Source organism: Ursus arctos, unplaced genomic scaffold (genome assembly GCF_023065955.2).
Source record: "Ursus arctos isolate Adak ecotype North America unplaced genomic scaffold, UrsArc2.0 scaffold_19, whole genome shotgun sequence".
Classification (NCBI taxonomy): Eukaryota; Metazoa; Chordata; class Mammalia; order Carnivora; family Ursidae; genus Ursus; species Ursus arctos.
This window is the reverse complement of record NW_026622863.1, coordinates 26,925,405-26,940,904: the sequence shown is the minus strand read 5'-3', so window position 1 is coordinate 26,940,904 and position 15,500 is coordinate 26,925,405. Positions and strand designations below refer to the sequence as shown.

Here is a 15,500-nt window from a genome sequence, read left to right as displayed (position 1 = left end):
ATAACGCCGGGATCACGCCCTGAGCCGAAGGCAGATGCCTAACCGCTGAGCCACCCAGGCGCCCCGTGAATATCTATTTCTTAATGGCCGTTTCCAGCCCAACCTTTCTGAAAATTATTCCTAACTGATATATTAGTCACAAATTAAAGAGGCCAAGATCTGTGGTACTACCTATAAGGAAAGAGGTGGGGCAGCTACTTGTACCGAGAATTACGCTGAGTGTTTCATTAATCATTAAGGTCACCATATTTATAACAGTGTTATATGTCATAGGGAAACTGAGAACAATCAAAATGTCTGACAACCGAACACTGGAATGTTGGCAAATGACAAGTCCTGTGAAGTAATGTTTTCCATAAATATTTGTTTACATGGATAAATGCTTATTACTTAGTGTGAGGTGAAAAAATCAGAGCCAAACACCCCCATGATCCAGCATCCCCCAGAGACACTTGTGTAAATGTGTGCCCGGAGACATGTCAAGAATATTTAGCCACACCTCCACACTATAAACACTTCCGATGTCGATTAACAAGATCATGGACAAATTGTGGTATATTCACATATGGAATGTTACAAGGATAACAAAAACAAATTTAAAAACGCCTATAACTGCACGCAACAATGTGATGAATTTTACAAGGATAATATGAAATGAAAAAAGCAAAGCTCAAAAGAATGCATGTGGTATGATTCTATTTACATAAAGCTCAAATTGGGGAAAATTTAATTGTCTTGCTTAAGATGGTAAACTGTAGGAGGCACCTGGATGGCTCAGTCGGTGGTGAGTGTAACTCTAGGGGTTGTGAGTTTGGATATCAAACACCATCAAACACCACGGTGGGTGCAGAGATTACTTAAAAACAAAATCTTAAAAAAAAAAAAAAAAAGATGACAAAGTATAAGGAGAAGTAAGGAACCGCTTACCATGATAGTGATCACCTCTGAGTAACAATGGCGGGAGGAGGTTGTGGGAGGAAAGGGATACTGTGAAACAGCCTTGACCATGTCCTGGTTTCTTTTTTAAGTGGTAGTTCCTTTATGTTACTTGTTGAATTGTACCTTCCTGACCTTATTCTAATTCCGTAATTTAAAATGTTTTAAAATAAAGACAAAGGGAAAACAAGTACGAATCTATATTTTCCAGGGTGATCTCAATTATACAGATTTCTGCATGCCTGGGAAAAAAGATCAAGAGTGGTTTTCTCTGGGCAGCAAAATGTAAAGGGATTTATATAGTCTTTCTTACACATTTTGTAGTTTTCAAATTTTTTAGTAATGAACAAGTATTCATTTTTATAATAAGAAAAGCAGAACCACCAACTGCTCAGTTCTGGCTCTTCAATGTACATCCCAGCATGAAGTCACTTTGAGGAAGAGAAATGTCTCTTCTCCCTGCTGGGGAGAAATTGGGAAAGAGGGAATTGAAATCCCACCACCGCAGGTCCGGTCATTTGTGCCAATGATAAGGCCTTGGGAGGCTCTGCTGAAGGAAACCAGCAGACACTTCCTAGGTTATCCTAGAACTCCTACAACTCAGTCTGCTCCCTCTTTCAAAGCCTAGAAAATGAGCCAGCAACTGAGCAAGAAGAAAGAGGTATTATGATTAACTACTTTTTAAAAAATATTTTTTTTATTTCAGTGAGAGAGCACAGGGAGGAGCAGCAGAGGAAGAAGGAGAGAGAAACTCAGGCTGACTGCCCACTGAGCGGGAAGCCAGACTTGGGACTCATCTGACCCTGAGATCAGACCTGAGCTGAAACCAAGAGCCGGATGTCTAACCAACTGCTCCTCCCGGGGAACCCCTTAACCACCTCTTTTTAACTCATTATTGTCATAATATTGTATCAGGGCTGTTATATGCATTAATCCTGCCCTACCATTCACAAGAATTCTATAAAGTAGGTATATATTTTACAGTGATATTGCAGGGCTGAGTGGTAGGAAGGACTTACCCAGATGTCTGACTGCAAAGACAGCGGCTTTTACACTTGGCCACAATTTACATTTACTTGAGTATTCTCATCTATTGTTTACACTCACAACAATCATGTGAGGTAGCTCAGAGCAGTTGTGTGACTTGCCCAAGGAACACAGCTAGTAAGGAGCTATAATTTTTAACAACTTGTTTCTTTTTTTCCTGTGGGGGTAATATTTTTCCTGTACCCCAACTAAATGCCAATATATCTAAGTCCTCCCATACATTCAGTTATTACATCTAGGTAATTATCTAATTAGAATCTCCTGTAAGAAGGGTTTTAGATGTTGAACATGACACAGAGGCCAAAAAAAATGTTATCTTCCCTAAATCCAGTGGAGTGAGCAGGCAGGTACGATCCAGAAATAGCATTCAGGTTTTCTCCTCTTTTTTTGCAACAGAGATAAGATTAAGGTGTAAGAGCAAGTTAAGATCTTGGGGGTATTTTCGCTGATCTCCCTATCGACCTCATCTCCCAGGTCTCCTTTTTCTTTTTCTACCCTGTCCTAAGGGAGTTAACCTTTTCAGCTGCCTTCAAGGAGCCTACTTTCCTACTTTCCAACTCCCAGTCGTGGGAGAGGATACTTCCTCTTTTGGTTCTCCCGGTCTACCTCGAGCAGACTCTCCCAGAGCCTGAGTCTCTCTCTCAGGGTTAAAGCTGCTGATACCAAGGCTACTTGGGAGTGAGCGCTTTCTCAACACCGTCTTGGAAGGTGGGTCACTATTCTGGCAGAAGGGAGAGGGCAGTGGAATTTGTTCTGAGTAGGGATGGTTATGCAAAATGCAAGGAGGAAGAGGAAGCCGACAGAGGAGTTGGTGAGTCAGAGAGGAAAACACGACTTGGCTGGCAGTGAGCCTCTCTAAAGCAGTGGAGAAGCCTAAGCTATTCTCAAGGTAAGAAGAGAGTTTTCTCTGTCTGCACCTCCACAGTGGGGCCATTGTCCCGGGGCTCCTGGGGCGGAGAATCAGAAAACCTTCCGCAGCTAAGCTAAGGATTTTAAGGGCAATGGCAGAGGAGGGGGTTGTGGCGGGGGCTAAATGAGAATCACCTGGAGAATCTCCCTGAAAAAGCACAAGCTGCTTGGCAGCACCTCCCTCATCCTCACCCCTCTCCATCTCCAAAAGGATCTGAGAAAGCCTGGAATGCTAGTGGGGCTGTCCTGATACATGTTTTGTGCGTGGTCCCCTGATGCATCTAACTTACTCAGATCCTGGCTTCTGAGTTCAAGTTTCTATACATCTTGTAGCTTCTCTGCTCAGACGCTGGAGAGTGGCAGATAGGAGGTGGAGGGAGCTGTAGGTTTTCTCTAGCTCAGGCAAGGTGTCCTGTGATTACTGAATGCTCTCAGCCCTGAGACTCAACAGACCTGGGTTCTGATTCAGGTAGGGCTTTTCCACCATTGAGTCAATTAGTTACAATTCAGTTTACTTATTCTGAAAAACGGGTGTGTGGATTATCAGTGTGCTGTGTATCTAACTGGATGGCTGTCGTGATTGTGGCTTCAGAGCTGTGGAATGCTATTCAGATGTAAAAGAAGATTAAGTTAGGAGGCCGGCACATGAGCCTAAATAGAAGAGACTTCTGTCTAAAACTTCTAGTTGGAATTGAAATACGTTTATATGGGCAAAATAAGACTATCTTGTCCTACCTTCCTTACCTGCATCAAGGAGGGCACCTCAAGCACTGAAAACTGCTCTACAAATGATGTCATCAGGTCATCATTTGGTAAATGTTGCCGGCAGTGTTGCTGGCACACTGGAGATAGAGCAGTGGTAAGGACCCAGGTCCAACCCTCCTGGCACTTTCAGTCCAGTTAGTGTTTGTTACTATACCGTCACCTTTGCCCAGGTGCTTCTCCCCGTTGTCTTCCTGGGTCTAGAGGTATATGTGTGGATTTCAGTTTCCCCAATCCAACTCTGATCTCTTGGTTTGTGAAACTATCTTCTTCCATCTCCAATTTTGGGTTACGGGAGCATAATCTCACTGGGAAATCTAAATTAGGAATGTGCCAGGGGCTGGAATCCAGGGCTCTTAAATTGCTGCCTGTTATTTTTTTCCCTCAGAATTCCTCATTTTGTTTCTCTCTTTTTTTTTTTTTTTTAAGATTTTATTTATTTATTTGACAGAGAAAGAGAGAGCACAAGCAGGGGGAGGGCAGGCAGAGGGAGAGGCAGACTCCGGATGGAGCAGGGAGCCTGACACGACTCAAGGCAGGGCTCAGTCCCAGGACTCCAGGATCATGACCTGAGCTGAAAGCAGACACTTAACTAACTGAGCCACCTAGGCGCCCCCGCTCATTTTGTTTCTAAAAGGCTACACAGTACCCATTTGGGGGTCATCCATAATTCAGCCCTCAGTCATCAGGCTGCTGGATGAGGTCATGTTGATGATGGTGATGTTTTTAAGAACAATACCACTCACCCCTCATTGGTGCAACCTGTTTTTAAATTATTTGGGGGACCAGTGATGACAAGATGTGCTGAGGGTTTTCTCTGTTTTTTCTTTTTCTAACTGAGCTAGTTAGAAAAGAGAAGTAGTCTGAGTGGTCTTGTGCCCTGCAATACAACTTTTCTTTCTTTCTTCTTCTTCTTTTTTTTTTTTTTAAGATTTAGTTATTTTTTAAGATTTATTTATTTATTTAGGGAGAGGGAGAGAAAGGAGAGAAGCAGACTCCCCGCTGAGCGGGGCTGATCTCACAACCCGAAGATCATGACCTGAGCCGAAATCAAGAGTCAGATGCTCAACCAACTGAGCCACCTAGATGTTCTGCTTTTATTTCTTATTAATTAAAAAAAAAAAAAAATAACGGTCATGGTTTTTTTTTTTTCTTTCTAGTTTTCATTAATACATACTCAGTGTAGAAACTCCTTTTTTTTCTTTTTTTTTGGAGTAAGGTTAACTGTGCCATACCATCAAACCTATGCCTCTAACTTTATTAATATTTTGCTCCATGTATTGAGATAGTTTTGGTTCTGTGCTTAATACTCAACAGAATCACCTATATTTTAGTAACTGATACTACAGAGACGCCCATGTGCACAGAAAAGGCCAAGTTTCTGTTTCTCGATGGATCTCATTCAGTTATCTGCTTTCCAGCTGTGATTATTCCTCTTCCCATATTCAACTACTGATTTATTCAACAGGTGTGTTTAAAGAGCCTTAATCACTTACAAGTTTCATATACCTGTAAACAAGATAAGACATAGCATTTACCCTTAAGTTTCCGCAGCTCAGTGGTAGAAACATTCTTCTACAGCTATTTACTATAGAGTAAGAGATGGATGCTACTGAAAAGTTTAGAGAACAACTAAATCTTCGGAGTAAGGGCTTCTAAATTACAGGAAAGAACTGAAAGTAAAGCACAGGACTGGGAGGGGGATCAAAGATCAGACCATGAAGACCCCTGGGTACAAGACTTGGGGATTTTGATTTAATCCTATATGTGCTGGAAAGTTACTGAAGGATTTCAAGGAGGGGACTGATTGACTTGTGCTTTAGAAAAGAGAGACAGAAGAGAGAGGCTACTTACTATCAAAGGCCAGGCCAGAGATGAGCAGACTGGGGATTCTGACAACAGGGAGGGCAGGATTCAAGTTTACAACTGAACAGCCACGGAAGAACACTTGGGAAGGTGGACTTGGGACTCTGAAATGGAGTCGTGTCACACACTTCTCACAAATGCTTACCGACTCCAACGACTACAGATGAGGTTAGTGCAGGACAGGGGGAGAGGTGGTGGTTAGATTAGAGGAGATTGCCATAGAAAACCTGACTTGCCCTTTTTTCATGGAGCCACATCTGCTCACTTCTCCCAGCCCCTCAAGAGTATCCATCTCTACTGCTGATTACAATCTCTGCAGACAGGAGCTTTGCCTATGGTATTCCCTGGCTGTTCTGGCTAGGGTTGCCTCGATCCAGGAAGTACCTAGATCCCAGTGACAAGAGATGGGACTCACTTTACAAAAACGTATTTTCTTTCTAGGCAGGGTGAGTGCTCATGGTAAGAAAAAGCAGAGAAAGAAATCGAAGGGTTTCCATGGGAATTCCTGAGAACCGTGAACAACTGAAGCCTGAGGACAACTGGGGACGGAGTTGGAAGGCCTGACTCCAGCTCTGAGACATAATGGGCATGAGGCCAGGAGATACTGGTAGGCAAGAAGGACTTGGAGCCATTGCTCCTGCTCAGGACACTGAGTTGGCCCACAGCCAGGATTGGGGAGAGACAGTATAACTTTGAAAGGTCCACATTCCTAATCCTTAAGAAATATTAGCTTCTTTTTGAGTTGATTACAGGCCCTGCATATAAAATTCTATCACAGTTTCCTTATAAATGTGCAAAGGTCAAGTTCTTCCCTTCTTTACTTTTCTCTGTCTTTTGCTCTGTTGTTTCCTATCTTTGTTCCAAATTTTTCCAGATACTTATATTACCTTTGGGAGAGGGTCTCTTGCTAAAGTCATTTCCTCAGTCTTTGGGAGCTGGGGGTTGAGGAGGGCAATCCTGGGCTATTATTAATAATGTCCTAGTTTCTAATCACTTCCTCTTGGGCTTGAGTTTGAAAGACCTAAGAGCATATCTTAGCTGGTCCTGTTCTAACGTTCAGGGGAAAGAAAGGAATTACCACTCACTGACATTTCCCCAGCATATACCAAAGTAATCTTGGCCACGAAGGAGAGATGATCCTCACTGGATCCTTTCGGCACATAAGGAGGAAATGCATTGTTGTAATGAATGGAAGAGAAGCGTCTCTATGCCACTGCACAAGGTTTGGCTTGGGTCAGTACACACTTCCCAGAAGGTTCAGGGGACTTCCAAGGGAAGCCCATGAGCTGGCAAAGCCTGCTCTACCTCTTCAGGAAGCAAGCTATAAACTCCAAGAGTCACATCTGTGGCTGCCCAGTTCCTCCTCGAAAATCTACTCCCTAGAATGTCTGCAGTTCTGGATATAGTGAATGGTTTATGACCAGTATGAAGGCCATCTGGGTGATAGATAAGCTACACACACACACACACACACACACACACACACACACACACACACACGTATTTTTTGACCCTGCAATTCCCCTTCTGAGGATTTAGCTTACATACACGTGTAGTGATATATAAACATCAGGTCATTACTGAAGTTTTTGAAATGGCAAAAGAGCTGGAAATAAGCCAAATGCCTAGCTATGAGGAAACTAGTTAAATAAATTGTGGTATATCTGTATAATAAAATTCTATGCAGTGGTAAAATGGAGTGAGGAAATGCTTTATGTGCTACCATGGAAACCTCACCAAGACATACTGTAAAGTTAAAAAAGCAAGGTGTGTGTAACTTGCTACTTTTTCTGTTATAAAGAGGTGGAAAAATTAACACTACGTATACATTTGAATTTTCTTGGGTGTGCAGAAAGCAACTGAAAAGACACATAAAAAAATGAACCCAGTTGCTACCTGGGGGCAAGGTGGGAAATGGGCAGATAGGGCACCTGTACTGAAGTAGACTTTCGCTGTACAGTAATGACCAAATACCAGCTGGCGGATTCATCCTAGCTGTGAGTACAGAAGAAGTAACTGATTCAGCAGCTGGTGAAATTCTTAGGTGTTCTTTCCCCCAGAAAAATACTGTGACCTGTCGCTAAGGTATGTCATTAACCCTGTTTACAAAGAGCTCTAGAAGTTTTCTAACTTATGACTATAGTCTTCATCCACAGACATAACTGCTTATCATTGTATTTCCCCCTGCCTGTTAAAGACTTGCAGTGTGACAGGCTAGACTCAGGCTGGTAAGCACTTCCCTTATGCCCTACATGCAGAATTGTAGGAAGCCTTCTTTTATTTATTTATTTATTTATTTATTTATTTATTTATTTATTTAAAGATTTTATTTATTTATTTGACAGAGAGAGAGCAAGCAGGGGGAGCGGCAGGCAGAGGGAGAGGGAGAAGCAGGCTCACTGAGCAGGGAGCCCGATGTGCCTATGCGGGGCTCCATTCCAGGATCTTGTGATCATGACCGGCAGTCAAGTCCAAGGCAAACACGTAACAACTGAGCCACCCAGGCACCCGAGGAAGCCTTCTTTTAAATTCTAAGTCTGTGGACTTAATGTCCATGATAATGATACTTTTTAAAACAATTTGAACCGTGTAACTATTACTCATTAAAAACTTCTTAAAAATAAGTGATAAGATCTGTCACCAGGAAAATAACAAACCTTAAATCCAGCTCCAATTACTGTCTAGAAATGTATTTTCTTTTTATCCTTAAAAAAATTTTTTTTAAGATTTTATTTCTTGGGGCGCCTGTGTGACTCAGTTGGTTAAGTGTCTGACTTTGGCTCAGGTCATGATCCCAGGGTCCTGTGATGAGCTCCACTTTGGGCTTCCTGCTGAGCAGCGAGTCTGCCTCTCCCTCTGCCCCTCCCCCTGTTCATGCTCTCCACACTCTGGCTCTCTCTCTCTCAAATAAATAAAATCTTCAAAAAAAAATATTTTATTTATTTATGTGACAGAGAGAAAGAGCAAAGTAGGGATAGCAGCAGAGGGAAAGGGAGAAGCAGGCTCTCTGCTGAGCAGGAAGCCTGATGTGGGGCTTGATCCCAGGACCCAGAGATTATGACCTGAGCCCAACGCAGATGCTTAACCGACTGAGCCACCCAGGCACCTCCTAGAAATATATTTTCTTTGTTAAAGCTGGAAGGAAGAATATCTTGGGTATACAATGATATGCAAATTAGCACCTTGTGGGTGCCTGGCTGGCTCAGTCGGTGGAGCATGGGACTCTTGATCTCAGGATTGTGAGTTCAAGCCCCATGTTGGGTGTACAGATTACTTAAAAATAAAATGTTTAAAAAAATTGTCACCTTACTACTATTAATGTTTTACACTATGTGTAAAACAGTTATTCTATCTCTCAATAGTTGTTTATGTTAGGAAGTCACCCAAAGTGATCCAGATTCATCCTAACCCTTAAAGAACCCTTAACCTTAAACCCTTAAAAAAACCCTCAGAATAATATCTTAGTATGGCACTGGGAACCATAGTCTTTTCATACAAAGTGAGCCTTTATTATAAAGGGAGAAAGCTGAGGGTTGCCACCGGTCTGTATGAGCCTTAGTGTGAATTACGAAGTGGAATTCATTTCTCTAGATATTTTTTAAAAGATTTTATTCATTTATTTATTTATTTATTTAGAGAGCATAAGTGGGGGGAGGGGCAGAGGGCGAGGGAGAGAGAGAATCCCAAGAAGATTCCCCACTGAGCATGGAGCCCAACTGGGGCTCAATCCCAGGACCCTGAGATCATGACCTGAGCCAAAATCAAGAGTTGGCCACTTAACTGACTGAGCCACCCAGGCGCCCCTCTCTAGATATTTAACATCTAGCAACTAGAAAATCATCCTAATGTTCTTACTCTGTTGGACCAAAATACTTTACTGTCACCTACAAGAACATTTTTTAATAAGAAATATCTTAAAATTTTGATGAGATGGCATTCCCTAGGGTTGTGCAGTACACAACCTGGCCATCTCTACTGAGCTGCCCTGATTGGGTTATGTCAAACAGTTAAGCATTCCCCCAAGCAGCAGCACAGCAGCTAATAAGCCGCAAGTATCAGTACTGCAGCTCTTAGCGTGGCTCGCCACACTTCCATAGAGTCAGCTGTTAAGGAGACAATTCAAGCCAAATAGATTCAGACAGTTTCTTAGCTACACAGATGTAAGGTCACTATTGGGTCAGTTCCTCATGTCCCTAGTCCCACAGGATGATGCCAAATCAGAGGGGACCAGATGACAGGTGCCATGGGCACTTGGTTCTGTCACTGAGGAGACAACTCCAAACTCAAGCCACACAGTTTTATAGCCTGCAACCATATCCTTCAGGGGATTGAAAGGCCTGTGCTTGCTTGAGATGAAGGAAGGTAATGAGAAATGGCCGATGGCAATCTCCCTCAAGATAGGAGAGGTGGGTGAACAATGGCCTTGAGGTAGTTCCTCCCAAGTCAGCTTATCTCCCTTAGTTTAGGAAGGAATCACAGAGTATTCAACCAAAATTTGGTCAGACTGTGGCTACGCTTTGCCTAAGTGGCCTGTGTGGAGACATGCATGTCACCAAGGTGGCAGGGTAGAGCTATTCCTCCTAGTCAATGAAATATGCCTACGTTCAGGAATTTTTGCAGCTCACTGGACAACAAAGACCAGGAGGGAGGAAGTAAAGAGCCTAAAATAAGTAGAACTTATTGACACACTGACTGCAAGGGACGGGAATTGATTTAGAGAAGGATTTATGGAGTTGGTTGCCAGAAGTTTCCAGAACTATACGTTGCTTCTTGCTGGGGGTCAGGGAAGAAATGGCTTTGGCAAGAAAGGGGATGGAAGGCAGACACCAAGACAGAACCCCAACATAGCCCTTCTGTTTGTTCCTTAAAGGTCTTCCACTTCCACTTTGGCACGATGATACTGCCCAAAAAAATGAGGCCACTGCTGTTTCTGGTTTCCCAGATGGCCATCTTTGCTCTATTCTTCCATCTGTATGGCCACAACTTCAACTCCCTACCCACGAAGGAGGAGCCCAAGCCCACGCATGTGCTGGTCCTGTCTTCCTGGCGCTCTGGCTCTTCTTTTGTGGGACAGCTTTTTGGGCAGCACCCGGATGTCTTCTACCTGATGGAGCCCGCCTGGCACATCTGGATGACCTTCACGCAGAGCACTGCCTGGAGGCTGCACATGGCAGTGAGGGACCTGATCCGTGCCATTTTTCTGTGTGACATGAGTGTCTTTGATGCCTACATGAAACCCGGTCCTCGAAGACAGTCCAGCCTCTTCCAGTGGGAGAACAGCCGGGCCCTGTGTTCACCACCTGCCTGCAACATCTTCTCCCGGGATATGATCATACCGCAGGCTCACTGCAAGCTTCTGTGCTATCAACAGCCCTTTGAGGTGGTAGAGAAGGCCTGTCGCTCCTACAGCCATGTGGTACTCAAGGAGGTGCGCTTCTTCAACCTGCAGGTGCTCTACCCACTGCTGAGAGACCCTTCCCTCAATCTGCACATTGTGCACCTGGTGCGGGACCCCCGGGCGGTGTTTCGTTCCCGAGAACGCACCACAGGGGATCTCATGATTGATAGCCGCATTGTGATGGGGCAGCATGGGGAGAAACTCAAGGAGGAGGAGCAGCCTTACTATGTGATGCAGGTCATCTGCCAAAGCCAGCTGGAGATCTATAAGGCTGTGCAGTCCTTGCCCAAAGCCCTGAGGCAACGCTACATGCTCATACGCTATGAGGACCTGGTCCGGGACCCCATTGCTCAGACTGCCCAAATGTATAAATATGTGGGACTGAAATTTTTGCCCCAGCTCCAGACCTGGGTGTACAACATCACTCGAGGCAAGGGCATGGGTAATCACGCCTTCCACACTAATGCCAGGAATGCCCTCAACGTCTCCCAGGCCTGGCGCTGGACCTTGCCTTACGAAAAGGTTTCTCGACTTCAAAAAGTCTGCAATGATACCATGACTTTGCTGGGCTACCACCTTGTCAGATCTGAGCAAGAGCAGAAAAACCTGTCACTGGATCTTCTGTCTACAAGGACTCCCTCCAAGTAAGTCCATCAAGAGGGTGGAAGGAGCTCTGTTCCCGGCTGGCACCAGCCTCGGCCACATTAACTGAAAGCTTCCGAGCCTTAATTACATCTCTGTTGGTGTACATGTGAGCATGAGTTGTGCCCACACATGCTCAGGCTGAGAAAATTTCGTGTCTCTACTCATGCATAGAAGAGATTCAGCAGGATATTCCACCACTGAAAAAGGAGTACTGCCTTTCTTCCTTCTTGGCCTTCCTATCCGTGTATACCTCAAAGACATTGTGGCCTGGGGTCCTGTTTGGCACCACACAGTATCAGTGGAGTAAATTCATAAACTTCTCTGTCCACATTGCCCAGTGGGAAAGGGAAGAAACAGGAAAACTAGGGAAATAGGTCTTCCGCCAAAGAGCGCACCAGCACATTCCACAGGGATACGAACTCTGAGCCCATGGAACTCCTGGTGGATTCAAAAAGGCAACAGAGAACAGGATTGGATGCTTATGGTGAGCTTGGCCGTCACAGCTATTACTTATCACAAAAACAAAATAAGATCTCTGCACAACAGAGCAAGCTCTTAAATTCATGGGGGCGGCTAGGCCTGATGCGGACATCATTTCCCCTCAGTATTTTCCTGTCACACAGAAGATTTTTGACTTGTGAAGCTGCCATCCATTAACACTAAAATTCCAAATAGGATTCTGTTAGGAGTTTCCCCTGTTATGCTTTCTAATTACTTAGTAGTAGATGCTAATTCTTATAGGATCCTAACCTGATGGCATAAGGATCTTTAAAGATTTTTTTATACTTTTACTATTATCTATTACCCACACATAAAAAAAATTGCTAAGACAATATTTGGTGTTAGATGATGAACTGAGTCTACACTGATCAATACTGACCATCACATTGTGCTCTTAAGAATCTGTAGGCAACTAACAACTAAGCCCTTTCTTTCTTGTGTGAGGTGTGAGTTGTGATAATATTGTATATATCACCCTAGGGTCCGGGCAAAGGGTTCTTTTAATGTGATCCTCGGCCAGAGGACCTCAGGTCTAGTAGAGCTGGCGCTGTTCAGCTCTTCTGGGTCGCCTCTCCACATGATAGAGGTTGTTGCTTCCAGTCTTTGCAGCACTCCCTGGGTCTAGTGAAGTATCAGAATCCACTGTTAGAAATTTATTTTGCCATGCCCCACCTCGGATCTGCTGGAATTGGAATCTGCCACCATGGGAGCTGGGATTCTGCATGTTGATCAAGCAATCCTGGTGATCCTTTCCTGGCCAGCCTGGCAATACCACACCCTCCACCAGGGAGCAGCACCTTTTGCCTTTTCAGCACATGCCAAGTATCCACGCTGCTGACTCTTGACACTGGTGCTGTCCTTGGGTTGGAAGGAATAGGAAGAAGGTCTATATGTGTCTGGAACTTCAGGGACCTTTGAGTCCTGACTTGCTTAATACTTCACTTTGTCCAAACCTGAAAGATACCATCACTTCATTTTCCCTTTTGTTCCAACTCCCACTTTGGATGAGGGCCTCACCTCAGAAAGTACCCCGATGGCAGATGGGAATTCTCAAGCTTGAGTCTGCCAAGGAGCTCTTGGTCTCTGGTACTACCTGAGGTTCATGAGTAGCTACCTTTGCCAGCTGGCTCCAGCAAAGTTCATTTATTTGTGGCTCTAAAGGAGTGAATTTATTCTAACATATAAACCTAAGCCACTCTAGACACACCTCAAGAGCCTAGCTAGGATCTCCTGAGCAAATGCTTCTTGCCTCTACAAACCTTCCAAAACTGTGAAAAGTTTCCCCAATATTGAAAATAAGGCCAGGGCAGTAGGTGATGGTGCAAAGAGAGTGAAGAAGACCAGTGGGGGGACAGACAGTGATAAACTCAATCAGCTCTGATTTCCCCTTTGAAATTCCAGCCTCCCCCTGAGTTTTCTTAATGTTAGCAACTTCCTTAGGAACCATCTCTGCGGCATGCTGGAGTACAGAGCTGCTTGCTTCTCCTTCTCCAAAGGAGTCGTTATGTGCTCATGAGCGCATGGGCTCTGGAACCATGCTGCGTGGGTGACACTACTATTACCAGCTGGGTGACCTCCGGCAAGTCCCTTAACATCTCCATGTCTCCATTCCCTCAACTGTAGGGTGGGTAGATTAATGGTGGCACTGACTTCTTGGAGTTACTGGGAAGGCTGATGAGTTAATAAATAGAACATGTGTAGCAAGCATCTGGCACGTAAGCAAGCACTCATTAAGTGATAGCTGTGACTGTTGGTAACATGACTGGTTTTAGCTCTCAAGGACCGTCTTCCATCATTTCTGGTAACATCCTCATTAAGGTGATGCTCAACAGCAGATCACAAGCCCTTCTGGCATTTCTGATCAAACTGATACAATCAGATTTATAGCTGTCTGATATTCTATTTTATCTACATCAGTTGTTCTTAACCCAAGGTGATTTTGTTCCCCAGGGGACATTGGTCAATGTCTAGAGACATTTTTGGTTGTCACCACCAGTGGAGTGGGTGTTACTGGCACCCACTGGGGAGCGGCCTGGATTGCTGCTAAACCTCCGACAAGGTACAGGAAAGCCCCCACCCCCCAGCCCCACCAAAAATTCTCTGGTCCAAAATGTCACTAGCATAGTTGTTAAGAAACCCTACTCTGCATTCATCAGATGCTGAATACATGCAGGATGAAGAGCAGATGATTCCGAAAGATTTCTCTTCTCTCCTCATTCAGTCGCATTCAGTCTTACTCAAACAGTACACCCCCTGGCCAAGCATCCTGACTGGGGAGATGTCACAATGTCCTAGGGCTCTTCTGGCACCCACTCAAGTCATCTCGAAGGGAGTAAGTAGTACAGCAGACATTACAGAAATACAGAGCAGCATCACAGGGGTCTGATGAGAGGAAGTGAGCAAAGCCAGGCTTCCTGGGACCAGTCATGCACTGGCCATGATTGGTCTTGGCTTACATCCACCATAATTCAGTCAGCTGTGGCCAGAAGAGCTTAACAGGGGCAAAACATAGTCATTTAGGACCTTGGGGAAGATGGACGGGACAAATGAAGCTAGAAGCAGACACTGTGCTAGACGAACGAGCTAACATGTCTGGGAACAAAAGAATCACTCATGAATGTCAAAACATTCCACAGGCACGACAGGATTTAAACCATGGCTCCCTAGGGGCGCCTGGGTGGCTCAGTCGTTAAGTGTCTGCCTTCAGCTCAGGTCATCATCTCAGGGTCCTGGGATCGAGCCCCGCATCGGGGTCCCTGCTCAGCAGGAAACCTGCTTCTCCCTCTCCCACTCCCCCTGCTTGTGTTCCCTCTCTCGCTGCCTCTCTCTCTGTCAAATAAATAAATAAAATCTTTAAAAATAAATAAATAAACCATGGCTCCCCAATCTTTTTTCCGTTATCACCTCCCCCCTTCAGCAAGCCTATGGTAGGTATTTTTGTTCTAATCGCCCTCTATTATGAAATGTTAATACCACAAATATACTGCATATTTTTATGCAGTTTTAATGGCCCTCCAAAGGGCCATAAATCATTGTAATACCCACAAAACATTTTTCACCCCATTGGTGGCAACAGCGGTTCCACTGAGAATGCATGATCTAGACCACTGTCCCTAACACTTAGCTCCATCCCCAGCTCCTATTTTCCTCAACATGTCTTTTGTTGGCCCCCCAGACTATGTTCCTTGTACATTGCTCAACCATAATTAAATGTGATTATGCAAAATAATACACATGAGAGCAACTTGTACACTGTAAAGACCTACGAAAATGTTGATAATAATAATAATAATAATACAGGCAACTCTCATTGCCACCCTCCCTGCCAGCACTAATCTTAACTATTTGGGATGGCCGCTGGCCCTGCTTGCCTCGCCACATTTCAAGATGGCTTCTTGTGGTCCTGGAAGAACATACTGTTTGTTTTTTAAGTTTA

At 44.4% G+C, this 15,500-nt stretch overlaps 1 protein-coding gene across 1 annotated transcript; it reads left to right on the top strand.

Moving 5' to 3' along the window:
• Positions 1 to 2,566: 2,566 nt before the first annotated feature.
• CHST4 (carbohydrate sulfotransferase 4) lies at positions 2,567 to 14,892 on the top strand. The gene is made up of 2 exons (XM_057314220.1): positions 2,567 to 2,872; positions 10,391 to 14,892. Exon 2 carries the CDS (start codon positions 10,415 to 10,417, stop codon positions 11,564 to 11,566), a length of 1,152 nt encoding a protein of 383 aa, XP_057170203.1. The 5' UTR covers positions 2,567 to 2,872; positions 10,391 to 10,414; the 3' UTR covers positions 11,567 to 14,892.
• The last annotated feature ends 608 nt before the right edge of the window (positions 14,893 to 15,500 follow it).